General features: G+C 44.4%; 1 protein-coding gene across 1 annotated transcript in view; it reads right to left on the reverse strand.

The window, feature by feature from the left end:
• Positions 1-20,868, reverse strand: part of USH2A (usherin) — a gene marked incomplete at both ends in the record, with an annotated part of 645,989 nt that overhangs the window by 48,938 nt on the left and 576,183 nt on the right. Inside the window, one exon of the mRNA XM_080923960.1 lies at positions 3,021-3,248. Within this exon, the coding sequence (XP_080780086.1) occupies positions 3,021-3,248 (228 nt within the window). The remainder of the gene's footprint in view (positions 1-3,020; positions 3,249-20,868) is intronic.

Genomic DNA, 20,868 nt, shown 5'->3' on the forward strand with positions numbered 1-20,868 from the left:
GTGAGCAGACATATTGGGACAGCCATTTTCTTAACCTGCAGTTTCATATTCACAAATCACAAAGTTAATACTTTATCATAAAAAAGTCTTTGTGCGAGATGATTTTGGTCCACTGAAGGCTAATTTAAGTGTGTTTAAGGAATAACTAAAGTAGGCCAAACAATGATACTAGGAGGTTATGTGCTTAGATTTTCAGTTCAATGAGATTTTCAGCTAGCGATGGGTTTGTAAGCTTGAGAGTACCTCCAGTCATCCTCAGCAGGACTAAAGTCTCTTAAAAGCCACCCCTGCTGTCATTCTGCCTTCCTTTTCTATGAATGCCACTCTTGGGATGATCCACATCATCTCTTCAATCACCAGGTCCCCTCACTCTCTGGCTGTTTCCATTAGTGTGCAAGTGTGCTCCAGCATCTTATTGATCTTTATATAAAGGTCTCAATGCCTCAGTCTCTTGGCTACTGTCCTACGTCTCTGCTCTCCTTCCCACCTAAGTTTCCTCATTGAGCCTCCATCTTCTTGATCATCTTTTCCCAAAAGCCACCCTACTAGGGTGTCCTTTAGCACAGCATCTTCCTGTCAAGATTTCAGTGACCTTGCTCTTTCCTAGTTTTCATTCTTGTGTCTCTTTCTCATCTCAGCAACATTCACCATGTTTCCTCCTTGATTTTCTTTTCTCCCCACCTACTCACCCATCCCTACCCCTCAATGTTTTTTCTCATGTCACTCTCCTCTGGCTACTCTTCCTCTTCATGATTCCCAAATTCCCTGTATCCTAGTGCACGACTCCAGGATCTCCTCATTGTCACTAACTACCTTCTCTTCATGAAGATTCTGCCCTCATCATGGTTTTAAACATGGCTGCCTGCTAACAGACTGCACATACACATCTCAGCGACAGTCTCTTGTGGAGTTCTGGACTTTGACCTCTGACTATCTACTTGCCCTCAAACTTGTTCCTCTTCACACTTTCCCTTTGCAATTAGCTAACACCTCAAGGCCAGAGCCCAGAAGCCAGTCTGAGGAGACACCACCTCCCCTGCCTTCATACTTCCTACCTGGACAATGATCACGCATCTCCTCTCTACTCTGTATGTACATTTCCAACGCCCTGTAATTTTCATCTCTACTATTCCCACTCTGGTTTGAGCCATCCAATTTGAACTCTACCCTGAATTCTCCAACAGGTTCTAAACTCTTCTAGTCTCTCACAGGTCACGAGTGTGCAGTCAGGGTGGGAAATGTGATCTTGGTATTATTCCTTTGCTTAAAGCCTTTGATACTGTTCCACTGAACTCTCAACAATCTCCCAGCTCCTGTCACAGCCCACAAGGTTAGGCCCACCCTGCCTCTAGTCTCTCCTGGTGCCATCTTCTCCTTCCCGATGTTCCATCCACATAAGCTTTCTTCTATTTTCTTGAACACACCAAGGTCACTCCTGCCTCTGGGCCTTGCATTTGCTGTTCATTTTGTCTGGAACATTTTTTTTTTTTGCTCCCATATCTTCACATGACTGCCTCTGTCTTGTCATTCAGGGCTCAGCTCAAATGTCAACTCAATTCAAATGATTATCCATTTTAAAATAGCCTGAGCAGGCATAATTACATGACTCTATTTAATTTTCTTTATAGCATCCATGACTCCCTGAATCTCCCTGGCTTGTTTATTTACCAGCTTACTGTTTGGGCCTCTGTTCCTCTTTGACTCAACACCCCCCCCCCACCCTTGCATTTATTCATACCCATGTAAGGGCCTTGACAGCAAGGAGCCTTTTCTGTCTTGTTCCCTCTTGAATAAGTGCACAGCACTTAGTAGAAGCTCAATAAATATTTGGTGAAATGCAGATGAAGGGAAGGGGAGTCAATATTCCTATTGTCAATCACATTCCGGAGAGACAGTCACGGGGAGGGGGAATAAACACAGGAAGAGCTTTGCTGGACAGAGGGGACAGCTCTGTCACTGGGGAGGGCCTGAGAGCCAAGATTCAGGATTTAGGGTTGGGGATTTAGGTCTCTTGCCCTAGAGGAAGCCTTGCCTGATGTCTGCTGGTGGAAAGTGGCCTGCCTCTTTTATTTGTCTCAGTTGTTGGCATAGCTCCAGCTAAGCAGAGGGACAGCCCAGGGACAGGCTCAGGAGGTTAGTGCTGGTCCTAGAGAACCCTGGGCTAGAGCTCTTCTTTCCTTTCTTTCTCGTCTTAAAGGACCCTGTGTTGAAGTCTAGTCTTAGCGTTTGCCTGTGAAATAGCCCTTGGCCACCTCCACCATCTGGGGAGAAAGATAGGAGCAGGCAGTGACTACAGCAGCAGTGGCGGGAATTCTGCCTTCCTGCCTCAAGGAAGGACCAGAGAGGGAAAGTCAGAGAAGACTGATGGCTCAATCGCTGCCAACCTTGGGAAGGATGTCAAAAAGAGGAGGTAGGGCTACCTCGAGTGGGCCGGGGAGGGGAGTGTCAGTGCTTCAAATGTGAGCTGCTCACTCTTTTATACCGCCAGCTTGTTGAGGTGACACTTTTCTGTGTCCCACTTTATAGACAGTCTCCTCAGGGCTACGTGTGGAAGTCAAGGGGTTAGCAGACAGGTGTGTCTTACTTAGTGAAGCAGGCAGGGTGTCAGTTAGGTAAGTCTTATGGAGACTCCTAAAGGAAGCAGCTTTGGGGGCAGTAAGGCCAGGGTCATTTAGAGTTCAGAGCTTTGGGGACTCCTTGACTTCAAATCCCACCTCCTCTTTGGCAATATTGCCCAAAGCATCTATTTAACCTTTATGAGCCTCATGAAGTTTAGTGGTCCCACCTAGTGAGGCTGATGGGTGGATTAGATGAAGCAATCTTGGCACACTGCTGGGCCCACAGCGCCCCTCCCCCAGCTGTTCTTCACTGATCTAGGGTGAAGTGCCTCGAGGAGCCATCAAGGAGAATTAGCCCAGCTGTGAAGCTGGTTTTCTCACAGTGACCCGATGGCATGTGAGGGTTCATCTGTTTATGTGGAAGATGACCGGTGTGGCTTCCCAAGGCAGGGTGGACTTTACCTTGATCACTCCATTGGTCCTCTCTGGCTCTGACCACCGCAGCAGTAAAGCCCGGCCATTTTCTCTCTGCTCCACTGTAAAGTTCATCAGTCCGCTTGGGACAGATTCTGAAGTTTTAATCAGGGTCCAGGGGCTTGACACCTTTCCTGCGCTGTTTACAGCCACCACGCCAATGTGGTAAGTTGTGAAAGGTTCTAAGCCAAAGAGATGGGCTTGACGGCTTGTTCCCTGTAAGAAAGTTGGCAGATTAGGTGTCCTTTAGAAGCTGATAGAAGGTTATCTTCTGGGCTGCATGGCCAAGTCGGGATGCACAGTTCTAGCAACAATAACCTACCTGTAGAGCCAAGGCACTGGGGAGAAGGTAGGTGTTGTTTTGCTGGCTCTTGTCGACATTCTGGATACAGCAAGGGATGTAGCAGCTCTCAACCTGGAGGTTGGATGACCCTTTTACAGACTGGGGGTCGAGTATCAGATATTCTGGGTATGCGGTGTTTACATTGCATACAGTTTGTAACAGTAGTGAAAGGACAGTTACACAGTAGCAATGCTAATAATTTTGTAGTGGGGGGTGAGTCACCGCAACCGGAGGAACTTTCACAAAGGGTCACAGCCTTAGGAACGTTGAGAATCATCGCACTGATGTATGTATGATTGCAGATAGGTGAGAAAGTTGAATCACAAGTGCTTTGGATTTTCAGAGATCAGAACCTACAAATTGTGATGACCAGGATGAGAACTACGTTTAGTTTCATGAAGACCCAGGGCCCCAAGTTGCATGCTAGGGACTTCAGAGGAGAGTGTCACCAGGCCAAAGGGAAGTCCTTGGGAGAGCTGCCAGGGACAGTCCTAATCTTGGTGCTGCTTGTTTGTTCAGAAGACCCCGCTGCCTCCCAGCCTCCCCCACTTACTGTGTTGGTGTGCATTTATAGCTTACAAATTTGATGAGACAAACTTGAGAAAACAGCAGTGAGCCATTGAACTATAAACGTGCAACCCCCCTTGGAGAAGTCTATTATTAATGTAAACTCCAAGTTATTCCTGTTCGTTAGCGGCAGCGGAACTAAGACCATGAGGAGCGCCCAAAGTGATTGTCATCTAGGCTTTGAGAATGCCGTCTCTATTGATCTAAAATAAGAAGGGGATCACAGAATTATTTTTGTTTGTTTGTTTGTTTCTTGTTTGCAGAGAGACATTTAACATATTTTGCATAACTTAACTGGAGCTAAGACTCTTAACATTCTGAGAGGCCCTGGGGGTTTTTTGCCAATCTGGGCTAGAGGGATATATCTGTTTAAGGTAGGAATTATGCCTGCAACAGAGGGGTAACAACATATGCATGAATAAACACACACATACACACACACGCACATGCACACACACACACACAAGCTTTGAAAGGAGATACTTTCTATCGTGAACCATGACCACTGGGTATAAACCACCATGACTAAGTTTTGGTTGAGCAATGCTATTTACATGTGATAAGCGTGCATCAGCTGATGTTTAAATGTGACGTTGATAGGAGGAGTTATTTCTCACAGTTGGTGGCTGAGAACTTAGGCACGGTTATGAGAATGGTCTGGTCCTCACACTGGGGACTTCCAAATGGCATTTTGAAAACTGAAAAGCATATACAACTAAAAAACTGTAGACCGAGTTCTGATGCTTCTCTTTCATGTTCTTGGTTTTAAGTTTCAACCGAGCAATTGCTCTCATTCTGTGAGAAACCTGGACAGAGAAAATACAATTTCCTTTATGGATCGGAGACTCATAAAGTCAATTTTCCTGTTTCAGTGAGTCTCATTATGATATTACACGCTAACCTCCTGAAATCTTTTAATATTTAAACATTTGCTAAGCGGCCCGACTATGAAACAAATTTTACAGAAATACTAATTTCTCTTTTTTTAAATATTAAAAGTTAGATGATGAATATTTTAAAACTTATTTCTCCACAACATTGGATTGGTCTTTTAGATAAACATAGCATCGGACCAGAATGACCACAATGAATATTAAATCCGACAGCGCCTCCAGTCCCAATACAAGCAACCTTTTCTGACAAATGGCTTCTTTTCTCTGGAAATAGGGCAAACATGGGTAAGATTAATAATGCAAAAAAGAATAATTCTTTGTTCAGAAGATTCAGTAATAGATGCCAATAGAAGCAGAGGCCCCCAAGTGACACAGAATCACCTCTAACAGATCACCGGGTAAGAAAGTCGACTGTTGGAACAACACTTAGAGACAGTTTTGGGCATAGAAATTGGAAAAGCACGTGGGCTAGAAAGCAAAAGCATATGTATGTTGTCAACAGCGGCACCTGTTCCGTTACAGTCAGCTTCAGCCCCTAGATGGCAATACTATCAAACACTTTCCGTAACAGGAGGACTTAGTGATTAACAGCCGGCCGTTCTGTCTTCCGGCATACTCCCCGCAACCAGTGGGGGGAAAACAGAACTGATTTCATTATAGATTCTTTTAATAAACATTTATGGCTCCAATCCTTGAAAGCGAAAGGATTCAAGATGCCCCCGCCTGCAAACCTCCACTGTCCAAAGCAGGAAGATGGCCTGTGTGTGTCTTGAGCACAAATCCCTGCAGTGCCTGGCACAGATGTTTCAAGGTGTGGTCCTGCAAAGGGTGATTTTAATAGTGTTTTTCTAACCTGGCCTACATTTACCTTGATATATATATATAATCACATTTTATAGGGGAGGAGTGCTCTTGTTACTTTGTTATTTCTGAAGAGCCACCCCTCCCCCCACACATACCATCACTTTTATCCATCCCGTGTTTTCCAGGTTCTGTGTCTTCCTCCTCCTCCCAACTTCTCTCCTTTTCCCTTTGGATGTTTTGGACTTGCCATTTTCTTTTCCTCCCCCATTTCTAATTTTCACTACTCTGCCTTCTCCTACTTCATTCTCCTCTCCTGTAGTTTTTCGGTGTTCCGCGCAGATTCCCATGGGGCCCGGCCTGGCTTTGGATTTGCGGTGTGATGGAGAACCTCCCAGGTGTGGCCTTCATGGCCACCGTACCCGATCTGACGTGGTCCTGCACGCCATGGAAGCACTCAGCCCCTGGAGCTTCATCCTGCCTCTGTTCGTTCGTGTTGTACGCTTTTGCCACTTTCTGCCGGGTTATCCACTTATCCTCACATCCGGTTCTCTTAGAACATCTTGTCTACGCTGGGAACCTTCCCACATATTTTATTCTAGAAGTAGATTGGCTTTTGTTATGCACCGGATGAGGAATAACTCACTCCACAGGATAAGTGGAAAGAGATTTCTTGTGGAACTAATCCTAATCTGTTTTCTCCATCTGATAGTTCCAGTGAGATTCAGCTCCTTTCACTTCTTAAAAATTTATATGCAGACATGTCAGAGCTGGGATACAAATCAGTGTGTCCCTTATGAGGCATGAAGATGGGACTCTGTGGGATGCTTGGCCAGTTGAGGGTCTGATGGCAATTTGAACTACATTTTAACCTCTCAACTCCGCTCCTGGGGACACGTGAGACTACGCGGAGTCTTCAGCAGTCTGACAATTTTACACCATCTCTTCTGATTATTTTTGACGACTTGAAGTGCCCCAAAGGTGGCCAAGGGGTCAATAGGTTTATGTAGGTTGAAAATGATCAAAAATTACCATTGATCTGTAGCTGTCAATAAAAGGCTGCGTGGGGATAGTCCCTGCGCAAATGTTTAAACTGCAGAAAGCTACCTAACTCAGTCACCTTTGAGTCTATTGATCTGATGATCCAGCAGTTTCCAGAGCTTTCCCTCTGGTCTTTGTGGAGCATTTTCACTAAGCCCATCCACCTCAGCCCTGAGGAAGCTTCTTCACGCTGCTTGCAGTAATAAAGCCAATGTGGTGAGGCTCAGGGGCCGCTCTGCCCATCAAGGAGCATTATGTGTGCTTACTGCAGTTTGGAAAAGGGTTAATCTTCATGGGGCACCACTCACTCCGTACCAATGAGATTTCTCGTGCCTCTGCCTTTTTATTTATTCTCCTTGGTATTTTTATCCGAAAATAGATCAGCTCTGGCTTACAAATTTCGACCAGCTGAGAGGGTTCCTTTGGTTTCCGCCTTCCAGTTATTATAAATGCAAAATTCTAGAAAGCAAGTGACTTTGAAAGGGATAGGGAGAACACTCTGTTGTAAGCGCTGCCAATGAGGACCTGGGTTTAGCCCGAACACGAAGTCGCGGCATTCAGTGATGCGCATGCGCAGTCCCAGTGCCGGGGAGGTGGAGTTGAGAGAACACTTGGACCTGGCTGTGCAGCCACTCTAGCTGAATCCATCAGATCTGAGTTCTGTGAATACCCTGCCTATGTAAAGAAGATGGGGCGCAATCAAAGCAGACACCCTGTGCTGAGCTCTGGCTTCACACACATGATCACACATGTATACTCCCCCCCACATGAACACATGTGATGCATACAGTTACCGTATGCACAAAGAGAACTTCAAACCAACCCATATTAAAGCATGTCGTCCTCAGATTTTTTTCTCAGCCACGTTTTGCTTTCTCACTGTGACAAAGTCAAGAAAAAGCTGTGGATGGGACCTGAGTGTGAGGCCAAGCAGACAAGAAGAACACGAGAAGGCATTAGGCTCTCTGACCAGGCTCTTGTGTACCATGTGCTAACGCTTCAGTCAGCTGGGTGCCTTTTCTATGCTCCAATGCTAACAAAATATTTTTCCAGTTTCCTTAATTCTAGATTATCTGACTTGTGGTTGGGTTCTGCAGGATTTTTTTTTTTTTCTTTTCCTTTTGTATTTTCCATTTAGAAAAGTAAGATTTGAGTTCTTCAAATGTTGATTAATATATTTGTATTTAGGATTTACTTTGCACGACTGAAATTAGTCTTAAGAAGTGATGCCTTATCTACCCATTACCAACATCTCAGCCTTGGATAATTAAACCCATGGTAAACCAAGCTAAGACTCCCAAGACTAAAATGCGGTAACTTTATTAGAAAATTTCTACTGATTTCACAAGTAGAAGAGCATCCATGAAGCCTTCTCTGTTCATAGAGCTGGAAGCTGGAAGGAGAAGACATTTATGAACATCTACCCACATGTAGGCAGAACTGTTGTAAATCAAAGATCAATTCACAACACAATAAAGGAACATAATGCATCCTAGTCTCCTGGCCTCTGGTTTCCTGTGTGTGCCACGTACTGTCATTGCCGTAAGATGGAGCAGCCTACATGGTCAGGGAAACGTGCAGAATTGTCAGGGGGCAGTTGCATTCAAATCTTTAAATGTTTTTAAACATACATTTAAAAATTTATTCTCTCTCTCCCTTCCCCTCCTCCCCTCCTCTCTCTCCTTCCCCCTCTCTCTCCCTCTGTGTGTGTGTGTGTGTGTGTGTGTGTGTGTGTGTGTGCACATGCATGTGTATGATGGTGATCATGGTGGTGTTCACTGGGCAACTTGTGAGAGTTGGTTCTCTCCTTCTACCTTGTGACTCCTGAGGATCCAAATCAGGTCTTTAGGCTCTGCACAAGTGTCTTTACCCCTGGAGCCATCTCCCCCTGGAGCCATCTCCCCCTGGAGCCGTCTCATTGGCTCCATGTTCTTTGACCACTCTGAGCCTTTGTGCATAAGCGGGTTCCCTAAGAGGGAACAGGGATGGAAAGGACAGGGACTAGAGTCTGCTGGGTTCCGAAGAGTCTGAATCGGATGAAGCTGGTCCACACTGCAGAGATGGGAACAGTTCAGAACCTGGTTCTGCTCTCTGTGAGGGAAACAACAGAGCAGCCTTTTGAATTCAGAGGACAGGAGATGAATCTTTGCAGAAGACATAGATGGGGAGTGGTGTGGAATTCTGAACAGGAAAGAAGCCAAGTCTCACTAGAGGCTAGCAAGTGACCAGTCAGGGAGGGACAGCGGAGGTTAGCTAAGGAGAGTGGGTGGCAGGACTCAAGGGGGCTGTTAGTGTCACCTGGAAGTGACACTAGAGTAAAAATATGCAAGAACTGATTGTGTTCAGAGTTCTGCATTACAATGGCTGCCACAACGTGCAACCATGGGCATTGTGCCCTGTAGTGCCACGGACAGACCAGAAGGTCACTCACACACTCCATGCTGCTTAGCTGTCAAGAGGAGACTGTATTACCTCAGGCAACCAAGAACGACTTACTGGGAAGAAGGCCTGAAAACTTTTGCAACAACATCTCTGTCAAAATGTCTCTTATATTGTTGTTGTTGTTACTATTACTGCTACTACTTTAGGAAAGAGGAGTTTCAGCCAGGTTCCCGTATGATGATTCTATGTCCAGCAACCCAAGCATGTACCTTCCAGTTGTGGTGGAAAACTGGGAGTGAGGTCAATAGTCTGTATTGTTTTGTTGGTGGTGGGAGTTTTTGTTTAATAATCCATGCACCTGGGAACAGCCTTATCCATTCTTGCAGAGAACCTCAGCATAACGATCTAGTAAATAACCCCGTGTCTGTGGACAGGAAAGCAACCCTAAACAAACTCTGCAACGTATCCATAAAGAGATAGAAAAAAAAGCTTCACCTAGCTGTCCACCCAGCAGGCTGCAGAGTGATCTGGCATCGCAGCAAGACTGGCGTGAACGTCACGAGAGTAAGCAAACACCTTCGGTGTGTGTGAGTCCTGCTCCGAGACATGAACCCATCCCTGCCACAATTGTTGGCACAAGAACCTGTGACTAGACAGGTCACAGGCCCAAGCCACGTGGACATAGCATGCAATGGACTCTTCCCTTGACCGTTGGAGCCCTAGATTGTTCCCTCAAGCCTCGTTAGAGACGCTTCTGTTTGTAGTAGACGGCAATTAACACTGAGACCTAGAACGGGCCAAGGTACATAGAGACTGGAGGAGATTATGTCTGAACGGAATTCTATCCTGCACTCTCTCTGCCCAGGTTTAGGGATCATTGGCGAATAAGGGGCGGGAAGACTATGGGAACCCGAGGTGGTAAGCCAATACAAGGGGACAGTGTCTTTCAGATGAGACACACAAACTCATGGTGGTCATACCAGCATGCACCAGCCTTGTACAAGCTCAAGCCCAACCGAATCCAAACGTAGAGAGGGGACTATGAAATCTCACCCCTAGCCGAGGATGGCTGAGGCGTTACAGGACCAAGGCTGTTGGGAGGAGAGGCAGGTTTTTTTTTTTTTTAAAGAATATTGCCACTGGTACGTTGAGCAGTGCACATGGAAAGCCACACATGGGCAGTGCAGATGGATCTGAGGAATGAGGACAAGATGGCCAGTGGAAAGCTGGGTGGTTAGGGAATGTGGATGGGTCTGGGAGGAGCTGGGGAAGAGGCTAATACAGCCAAACTCACTGCATGGGATTCTCAAAAACCAACAAAAGAAAACGAGAAGGAAGAGAGAAGAGAGGTTTGAGAAAGTCAACAACAGCAAACCAAAGCCTGTCTGATGAGGTAGCTCAGTGAGGAAAGTGTTTGCTGCAGTCTAAAGACCTGAAGTCAGATCTCCAGGAAGAAGAGCAAAGACATCCAGGAGCGAGGAGTGTCAGTGCCCACGTGTAACCTCAGCTGGATGCTTTCCCAAAATGATGACTTCTGGGTACAGCGAGAGACCCTGACTCAGAAAAATCAGGTGCAGCAGTAATTGAGAACCCCCAACTTCAACCTCTGGCCTCCACATGTGCCTGCATGGGCAAGCATCTATACGGGCATAGAGATACACAGACAGACAGATGCCCAGATACATGCGCAGATACACACTTATACACATATAGTCACACAGACAGACAGACACACTTACAAACACATAGACACACAGATGTATAGGTACACAGATACTTATATACATACAGACAGACTCACTGACAGACACATAAACACATAAATGCATAGATACACATAAATTCACAGACACATAGACAGACAGGCAGACACAGACACACACAAATGAATAAAGACAATGAATTTTGGGAACATAGAAGTGAGTTGAACTGGGTGTTCTGCCTTCTCTCGAATTACACGTACCTCATCTAGGCCTTTTCTGCAGTGGGCAAATGTCAGTAGCCACATCCTTGCCCCAACATCTTGCACAGATCAAACATCAAGAACCCAGAAAAGGTCAGAGCTTCTGCTAATGGCTGGAAAGCAGGATTAGCTCAGAGGTCATGCAAGCACCAACATATTCTCAGCTCGGATGCAACCTCTGCTTTAGAATTTAGGCACATAGACCTAAAGAATGGACAACACCCAAACGCCCTTCTCACATGACTGTGATGTGTGCTGTTCTAGTCTAGGTGGAGCCGCTTTGCTGTAACCATTACACATCCCTGACTTAAAACATTCAGCAGTTGGAGCTGTGCATTCCTTAATGCCTTCACTTGGCCAAACATCTATACAGAGAGAAGGATGGTAAGGAAAGAGAGCAGCATTTCTTCTCTAAGTATATTTCACAGTAAAAGGGGTCAGTAGAAGATGAAAATTCAAGTCACAGATATTTTCTGGAAAAATGGATATATCAATTAATCAACAAAATAAAAATAACACGCAAAAAAAAAAATCCCCAGAATCCTTACTATGTACAGTGATGTCCCCATTACCATAAAAACACTGAGGGAGAAAAGAGGAATAGCTTGAGATAGCACATTTGTCAAATGGGAAGATGAAAAAAAAATTAAATTTGTGATAATTAAATTTTAAAGTGTCAAATCAGTCACACTAAATATTAAAGAACAGCACTTCTGATCCATCAAAATTAAAAATGTGCATAGTCTGTGCCCAGCAATTCTACCCTGAGAATCTATTCTGCGAAAAGCCACGAGAATCATGGTGACACGCATGTAAGAGAATCTTAGCCAGCCAGTGTGCGGTACATACAAGCCATTAGACACTCCCCAGGCCTCAGTGGAATCCCAGGGAACAGGAGCAGTCTCATTTGGTTCTATACCACAACGAGGGGAAGGAAAGAGGAGAATTAAAAAAAAAAAAAAAGGTGGAGATAAGAAAAAGAGGAATCTAGAAGGAGGGGGAGGAAGAGGCAGCTCGGGCACTGCATGAAATCCCGAAAGAGAGGAGGCTGTGAGAATTACTACTTAATGTGTGCTTTGAAAGAGGTAGTGAGGGGTGAACCTGTGAGGTCACTGCTCTAAAGGGTGAGGCAGGACCTCGAGGGAGTCGTGCCTAGGAAACAACACAGAGGATTCTCACCTGGTGAGGCATCCAGGATAATAGCACACAGAGGCAAAAAGAAATTGCTTAGTACGCCAAGGTAAGAATAAGCTTGATGAGCAGCTGATGGGAAGCAGTCAGTGTGCTCAGAACAGACAAGATGGAGTCAGAGTGTCTGGCGAGAGGCAGGTAGTGTGACCTCTATGGGCTGCTTTCACTGGACAAAGCCTGACCCCAGGTTCTGTGGGAAAGCCAGGCAGTGGCTCCCTCTCCCTAGGGCTTAAAGTGATCATCTGGGACCTTTGAGACCATAGATGTGCACAGGTTGGGAGTCTCCTCAGCCGGATCACAGAATACCATAGCTCCAGGTAGAAAACATCCCATAGATGTCTTTCAGCCAAGAATGGTTATGGGTGCCTCATTTTAAGGGAGTCTTGAGCCCTTCACTAGAAACAAATGCTCCCAAGTCAGGGACGGCTTTTCTATTTTGAGGACTGTTGAATCTTCTGGTCTGTGGGGTTTCTCTAATTTCTGTAACCCCCAATTCCATTTCCTCAGAAGAGACTCATTTCCTGCTTTGGGTGAGAGTGTTTTTGTTGTGTTTGTTTGTTTGAAATCACCCGTTTTCCTACCATCAGGAAGAGCTCTTGCTACCTTCACGCAGAAGCTGCTAAAGCTTTTTTCTGGAACTTGGACATGGTACCCAGATACACTAATTGCTTTAAGGGTGACTCCACGGTCAGGGTCAAGCAGAAGGATCAACATCTACTCTCTGTCATCCTCCAGTCTGAGGAATGCTGGGCTGGCTCTGGTCAGGAAGCAGAGGAGGTCCGCCTGGCAGCAGTAGTTCTGCAGCCAGCCCCCTGCTCCACTCACCCTGCCCCCCTGCCCCCCTGCCCTTTGTCTCAGAGCGCTCTCCAGTAAAGCTCTGTATTTTCTCACAATACACCCTATTCAGTGTCCTTCCAGGCTTCGGAAACACTTCACCATCTCAAAAGTTCCTCCTTATGAAGAGTTTCTGAACTCCCCCAGACTGTCACTTCCTTTGTTTTCCTGCTTCTTCTGTTCTTCTTGCATTACCAGGAGCTGTTTACTTGTCCTTTCTCCTGACTAGGTCTTGAGTCTTAGAGGACAGAGACTGACCGAGGTACAGAATGCGCTTAGCGCCATATGGGTGCTCAATAGATGTCTGCAGAATGCATAAATTATCTTTTATTTAAATACATTATCTTATTGGCAATATGCTGGCTATTTAGGAAAGAAATATTGTGGCATATATCTAATGTTTTCTAATCCAGGATTCTGCATGTGTGTGTGTGTGTGCGTGTGTGTGTGTGTGTGTATAAAACAAAACAACTATTTTTTGTATTCCTAAGGGTGTAGAGTACTTCCAATTGAACAGAAAGGTAACATTTAGAGTTTTTAAGTTTGTATTTGTTGAGACTCTTAGTTTAAGCATATACAGACCTACATACCACTTTTGAAAAGTTCACATATAGTGTGGCTTATTCTGGTCTATTCTATGTATGTGATAGCTTTGATTTTAATGTCAATATCACCTTTCTGAAAGCAGTTTAAACCAGTGTTTCTCAACCTGTGATTAAAATGACCCATTCACATGGGATGCCCAAGACTATTAAACATCACAGATATTTATATTACAACTCATAACAGTAGCAAAATTACAGTCATGAAGTATCAACAAAGTAGTTGCCTAGTGTCTGCTAGGATGTAGAGGCAGATGCTTATGCTCCAAACCTAGCAGTAGGGATGTGGAGAAAGGTAGACCTCTGGGAGTTTCCGAGCATCTAGCTGGCCTATTGGCGCGCTGTAAGCCAATGAAAGACCTAGTCTTGATGAGGTGGATGGCCTTTGCATACATGCACATACACAAACACCCTAACACACATGAATGCCCATGAAACCAACAACATCCCTGACAGTTTGGCAATGGATTGTGGGAAACAGACACAAAGGAGAAACATACGACAGTTGAGGCTGACAGAACAGCTGCAAATGGAAAGCAAGGATGTCCTTAACTCACACAAACCAGGCTCCAAAGGGTTAACCGCTCATCAACCATGGGCAGACTTTAATGGCACACACCAGCGGTTGTGGCATGGAGATATTGAGCTGTTGCTTGAAAAAAATATTTTAATATAATAGGATTTAAATTTTCCCCCTTTCTTTGGATTTTTCCGTTAATATTGGAATTAAATTAAAGCATTAAGTCAACCAGCTTAGCGTAAAGCAAATTCTGTCAGGTTTAGCACTGGAAGCTCCGTTATAGCGTATCTATTGACTCAAGCTTATTAACTTGTAAAGCCTCTAGTTTTAGATTATGGTCTATTGATTATCTGCTTTTATTTGCGTTTTAAATGAATAAACAAAAGGAATGATCAGGGGTTTATTCATTGTACCTTAAAGAGAAAATGTCCTTTAGCTAAGCATACTTAATTAGAAGTAAAAACAACTTGCATTTGTCTTGACAGCTCACTATGTTTTTTGTTTTCCTATAGAGAGATCCAAGATGTTTTTAAATTCATACATTTTTGTTCAATGCTATAAAAAATAGGAAAAACATCTCACTAAAGACAGAAAGCATGCTGTGAATTTGGTATGTTAGGTGCATAAGCCATTGTTCTAGAATCTTTGTTGTTTTTTTTTTTTTTAAACTTTTAAAAAACTCTTTTCAAACAGCTAAAAATGAGTTTCTATTTTATAAGAAAGGGAAATGTTCCCTTGAAGTCCTGTGACTGACAACTGATCCAAACCAGAGTCACCTTATAACACTGGCCTTATAACACCTTATAACTTGGCTTCCTCAGGAAACTGGGGCACACCATCTCATTGCTCTGAGTTTGGCTCCTAATAGTTACTAACTTACTGAGAAACTTTGTGAGAAGTGAGTGGCCATTCTGAAAATGCCCTGCACACCTTTGTCACTGGAGAACGGTGTTTCCTCTGTGACTATCTTCCCAGGAGGACCTAAGGAATCTTGGTGTTCTGGTGACTCAGGCACTGTTTAATTTGGCTTTGTGTTTTGTACAAAGAAAGGAACTGCTGCCCACGTGCCAATTTCTGGAGGCTTCTAAAGCCTCAGCTGAGTATTCTATTCATAGCAATCTCTTTCTCTGCTGAGCACCTGAGGGGAAGTGAAGGAACATGAAATGCCCTTGTGTAAGACCATCATTTCCTGAGAGTGAACTCATGTTCTGAAAACCCTTATACAAATACATGAAAGCAAGCACAGACTGTATGTAGGTACAATCTCAAAACATCACAGAGCATCAGTGGGCTTTAAATGCCAACATGCAGGAAATGTATGGGACCTAAGATTAGATGTGTTTAACCTATGGACCACATGTTGTATGGGCCCTAAGGTAGCTATGAAGGTGGCCCAATGTGTTTCCAGATGACAGTATCATGTCACTGTCTCAGGCTGTCTGATTTTATTCAAATTCTCTGCTAAGCTTAAAGCCTAGCATGAAAAAGACCACTCAAATCTAAGTGCTTCCCCCGAACCCCGGTATAAGATGTTTATCTTGCCGCTCCCTCCAATGTTACTTGAGGAATAGGATTGTTGAGAGGGATACAGGGGTCCTGGGTGCACAGGGAGTTGGTTCCCCACCCTGTGGAAGCTCAAAAGCGGTGTTCAGTTATCACGGCGACTGACACACTGTGTGAACACATCATTTATGTGGGTGACTAGGACAGATGAAGAGGAGCTGAAAAATGGAAGAATTCCCCTTGTCTCGTATCTTTCTTTGATAACCAGGCAGACCACAGAGCATGAAGGATGAGGGTTACCGGATTCAAAACAGAGCACGTAGCCACCATCTGGGCATTTTAAAAGTAGGACACATAAGATGCTCAGATGTATCCCCCAACAGGGTGCAATAACACAGCAGTAAAAAGAAAACGACAGAGAAGGTTTTCTCTTTCTCTTCCAGGCCACTGTTCTCAGAAGGGGCGAGGATTCTCCAGAACATCACAGTCAAGATATTTGGGGCACGGAGCTTTCTGATAATCTGATGTTTATGCCATAGAGACAAGCCCCATGGACAACATTCTTCTGCCCAAAAGAAAGAGCCTAAGCTTTCTAGAAGACTGAGGCATGCGCTCAAAAATGGACCCTTTAGACCTCATGCACTAATGCAGACACGTTCTTTCTGGAAGACTGGCTACTGGAGCCAAGGCAGCCTTTCGAACACTGAACTTGATATTCATGTGGCATTTTAGCCATTTCCTTCAAGACCCTTAATTCCCCAGATGAAGATTACTAAATTATTTCAAAGTTTGGGAATTAAGATGCGTAAAACTATCTTTTTGGGGAAAAAAAAGGGTGGGGGAGGGGAGATGGGGTTGGGAGCAGGGGTAGAGGCAGCTCTGAGAATCCGGGAAGGAATTCAAATAAATACAATGGAAAATGCAATGTGTGTTTGTATTAAATTCTCAAATATTTCATTAAAATATTACATTATAGACAATTATCTTCTTGGATCTGTCTCTGAAGATACAGAATTTATTTCTAGAATCATATAGAACTGCTTATTCCCTGGTTGCTTTATCAGAGAAAAGAATCCAAAACCTTTCTTCTTTTTATGTTCATTTTGGAAAACAGGGGTACAGGGCAAGGATGAGGGAGAAAGGAAGGACGGGAGGAGAAAGGGAGAGAGAAAAAGGAAACGTATCTTTATAGTTCCTGATGGAAGATACACAGTGTATTTCCCTCTGGCCAAAGCTATATGGATTAATAGACTTAATGTATAAATCTCAATCAGCTTGGACTATAGAATCCCTTCTAAATCTTTTCATAGTTGGAAGTGTGAGCATCTGCAAGATCAAGCAACTTCTCAGGCTTCTCTCCAGTGGATGAGGAGAGGGTTTGCTGGAGGTAACAGAAACAGCATCTCCTGGGGCAAGCCTATCTGAACCAGAGTGGTAACCTCCAAGGAGACCAGGCTGTCTGAAGAAAGGGTGTGTACTCAGGAAACACAAAGGAGGGGTGGGTCTTAGGGAGGTAATTTGTGTCAACTCCAACCCCATGCCTTTCAATTTAAATATCTTGTCTCTTTTGAAATTCTGGTATCCTTTGAACTACAATTTCCCCAAGGATCTTTTTTTTTTTCTTATTTTTGTCTTTCTTTTCTTCTTTCTTTCTTTTGTTCTTTCCTTCCTTCCTTTTTTTCTATTTCTTTTCTTCCTTTCTTCCTTCCTCTATCCCTCCCTTCCTTTCTTTTCTCCCTCCCTACCCTCCTTTCTCCCTTTGTCCCTTCCCTCCCTCCTTCCTTCCTTTCTTCCTTCCTTTTTTTTTTTTTTTTTTTTTTTTTTTTTTGCCTCCCCATGTTTTGTTTCTTTGTATTTTTGGTTTTTCTTTTGTTTTTAATTTTACTCCTGGCTAGGCAGGCATGACTGGAAGCCATTCTAACCATTCTATGCGTCTGCCTATCTTGGAATAAAAATGTAGCATACTGTTAATTGGACACCTGGGGCTCAAAGGGGGAAAATTTGGAGTTGCTGTCTGAACACTGTATGCTGACAACACACTGACCACACTCTAGTTCACAGAATTTAAGAGCCAGCCTCCTCAACCCCTTCACGCCTCCCCCCCTTGCTTCGCTCTTGACCGTCTGTGAGACTAATATAATTTTTTAAGTGATTTATTTCCAACAGATGTGATCCTCTGCACAATGTCCCCTAACAATTTTAATTTCTGAATATAATAAGCATCCATTCCACTAATAAATAATTATCACTATGCTAAGGACAAATGCCAAGCTTGCAGCATGATGGCCAGGTCGCCCAACGCTGAAAGGACAAGGTGAGTCTCCTGAGGCCCTGACAATGTTGAAGCCAAAAGTGCTAATTACAGCATTTCTAAAACACGATAGGCCACGAAGGAAGAGAATTAGCCACAGTTTAATGCACACGGTGATTTAGAAAGCTATTTTCATCTATTAATTAATTAATTAATTAATTTTTGTGTATATGTGTATTCATGGTGTGTGTGTTTGTGTGTGTGTGTGCTCATGTATGCCTGTGCATATAGAGGCCACATGCATATAGAGGAACATATGGGCTGTGTTCCTCAGAACCCATCCACCTTGCTTTTTGAGAAAGGTAACTTACTGACTTGGGGTGCTACCACCAGGCTGGGCTGTCTGGAAAAACCTTCCTGTCTCCACTCCTCAGGGCTTAGATCATGAACACATAAGACCATGCTTTTTGTGGGTTCTGAGGGATGGACCCTGGGTCCTTCTGGCTTACTGACTGAGCTACCTCCTTAGTCCCAGAAAGCTACTTTTAGGAATCTCCTGTGGCTTCATGTAGATCAGAGGCAACACAAGATCAGGTAAGAAAGAAGTCAACAGAGGCCGGTTTATCACGCTTTTCACCTGGTTATTTCAGGGATGCTTTTAGAATCTCCAGGGCAAATTCTGGTTTCCGGCCTCTATTCACTGAGTTGGACCAAGTACCACTTCCTTCCTGTTTCATTGTGTGTGGTCCACATCATGGCCAGTCTCTAAATTTTGCTTGCTAATCCCACAGACCCTTGGCTCTAGTTGCTGACCAACCCCTCCCCTCCCAGGGCAGTCTCATCTGAAGGGGTTATTTAGATACATTTTTAAAAGTCTTTAGTTTACTATCAAACTGACAAGTGGGGACAGGCTGTAAAACAGCACCTCTTGCCATCTTGAAATACAAAGTTGCCATCAGACAAAAGTAAACCTGCTGCTGTCATTGTCAAGATCCTGTCTGCCAGGAGCTTGGTATGGCTGTCCCCTGAGAGGCTTTGCCAGAGCCTGACTAATACAGATATAGTCGCATGTAGCCAAACATCCGACTGAGCTCAGGGACCCCAGTGGAGGACTGAAGGAGCTGAAGGGGTTTGCAACCCCATAGGAAGAACAACAATACCAACCAACCGGATACCCCCCCCCCCCTTCCAGAGCTCCCAGGGAATAAACCACCAACCAAAGAGTACACATGGAGGGACCCATGGTTCTAGCCACATATATAGCAGAGAATGGCTTTGTGAGGCATCAATGGGAGGGGAGCCCCTTGGTCTTGTGGAGATTTGACGACCCAGGGTAGGTGAATGCTAGGGTGCTGAAGCAGGAGTGGGTGGGCAAACGGAGGAGCACCCTCATAGAGGGAGGGGAGAGGGAGAGGGGGTAAGAGGTTTGTGGAGGGGAAACTGGGAAGGGGATAACATTTGAAATGTGTAATAAATAAAATAACCAATAAAAAATGGGAAAAAAATCCTGTCTGATACACCTCTTTATTTCTTTCTTTCTCTTTCCTCCTTTCCTTTTTTCCTTTTTCCTTTTTTTTTTTTAAATTTAGTATACAGTCTAAGGCACAGGACTCTGAACCTTCCTGACCCAAGAGATTTCTAATGCACTCAATATTTTATACATCATTTACTATATTCGTCCCAGGCAATGCATTATATCAAACCACATGCAATCTGACTTCTGTGGTTTTCATCAATGTTTAGTTTAAAAAAAAAAAAAAAACAACAACAACAAAAAACCCCAACATGTTGTTCCTTCAGGCAACATCTCAAGAGGTGAGACGGAGCAGTGTGACTAACTGGCGATCAGAGCCGCAGCTGAGTCACAACCCTGTCGTCTGCTGTGTGGCCTTGCACACATCATGTGCCATCTCTGAGCTTCTCTGAGCTTCCCTCTCCTCACTAACAATTACAGATGCTGACACTCCGGGCGGTGGCGGGCAGGGGACGGAATGAAATGTCAGTTTGTGAAACGCTCTTGTATTTTACGTAGACAGGTCCTGGTTTACAGGTTGAAACTGGAAAGTAAAGATGATTCGGCTGTGGATATATAGATTTCTTTCTGGGATTAAAAAAAACAAAACCAAACACTAGGGAGGGTTTTGTGTTTGTTTGTTTGTTTGTTTGTTTGTTTTAAATCTCTAGAATATAGTGGTAGTTTGGGCGTGAGCCAAAAATAAAAGACAAGCTACTTTTTATGTACCGGATCTCAGCCATTCATTAATTCATTGATTCATTAAGTCATGAGCAAGGGTCTTTGTAAAGGTGGCATTTTTCTAGGGGCTGGAAAGGGAGTTGTAGGGCATAGGCTTACACAGAGCATAGGTCAGAGAGACAAGCAGGAAACAGGATGGGAAAATAAAACATGTCAACAGATGGAGCTGAGTGCTCCGGGGGGAAGAAAGTTGGGGCTGGGGAGTTGGCTCAGTTTGTGAATGTGCCTACATGGGCAGAATCTTGAGGACCTGAGCTGGATAACCAGCACCCACAAAAACTCTGGACACAAGTGAGGGCCCGCAGCCGCAGCACTCAGGAAGGGGACAGAGAGGAGCAGATCTGTGGGGCTCACGGACTAGTCCGGCCACTCATCCCATCCGTGAGCTCCAGGTTGGCAGGAGACCAAGTAAAAGTTCTAAGGCAGAGGTACATCTCTGCAGGTTCCAGGTCAGGCATACACAGTGAGACCCTGCCTCAAATACTGCTTTAAAGAAAAGTGGAAAGCAACTGACAAATTCAGTATCAAGCCCCGGACCCCCCCACACACATCCACACACCTGCATGTACATAACCATCCACTCACATACAAACACATACATACACTCACATACAAACACATAATACACTCACATACAAACAAATACACATAACCAAGGGAAGCACGACAGACAGTATTTGGAAGAAAAGGC

The sequence above is a fragment of the Micromys minutus genome (genome assembly GCF_963924665.1).
Source record: "Micromys minutus genome assembly, chromosome: 1".
NCBI lineage: Eukaryota > Metazoa > Chordata > Mammalia > Rodentia > Muridae > Micromys > Micromys minutus.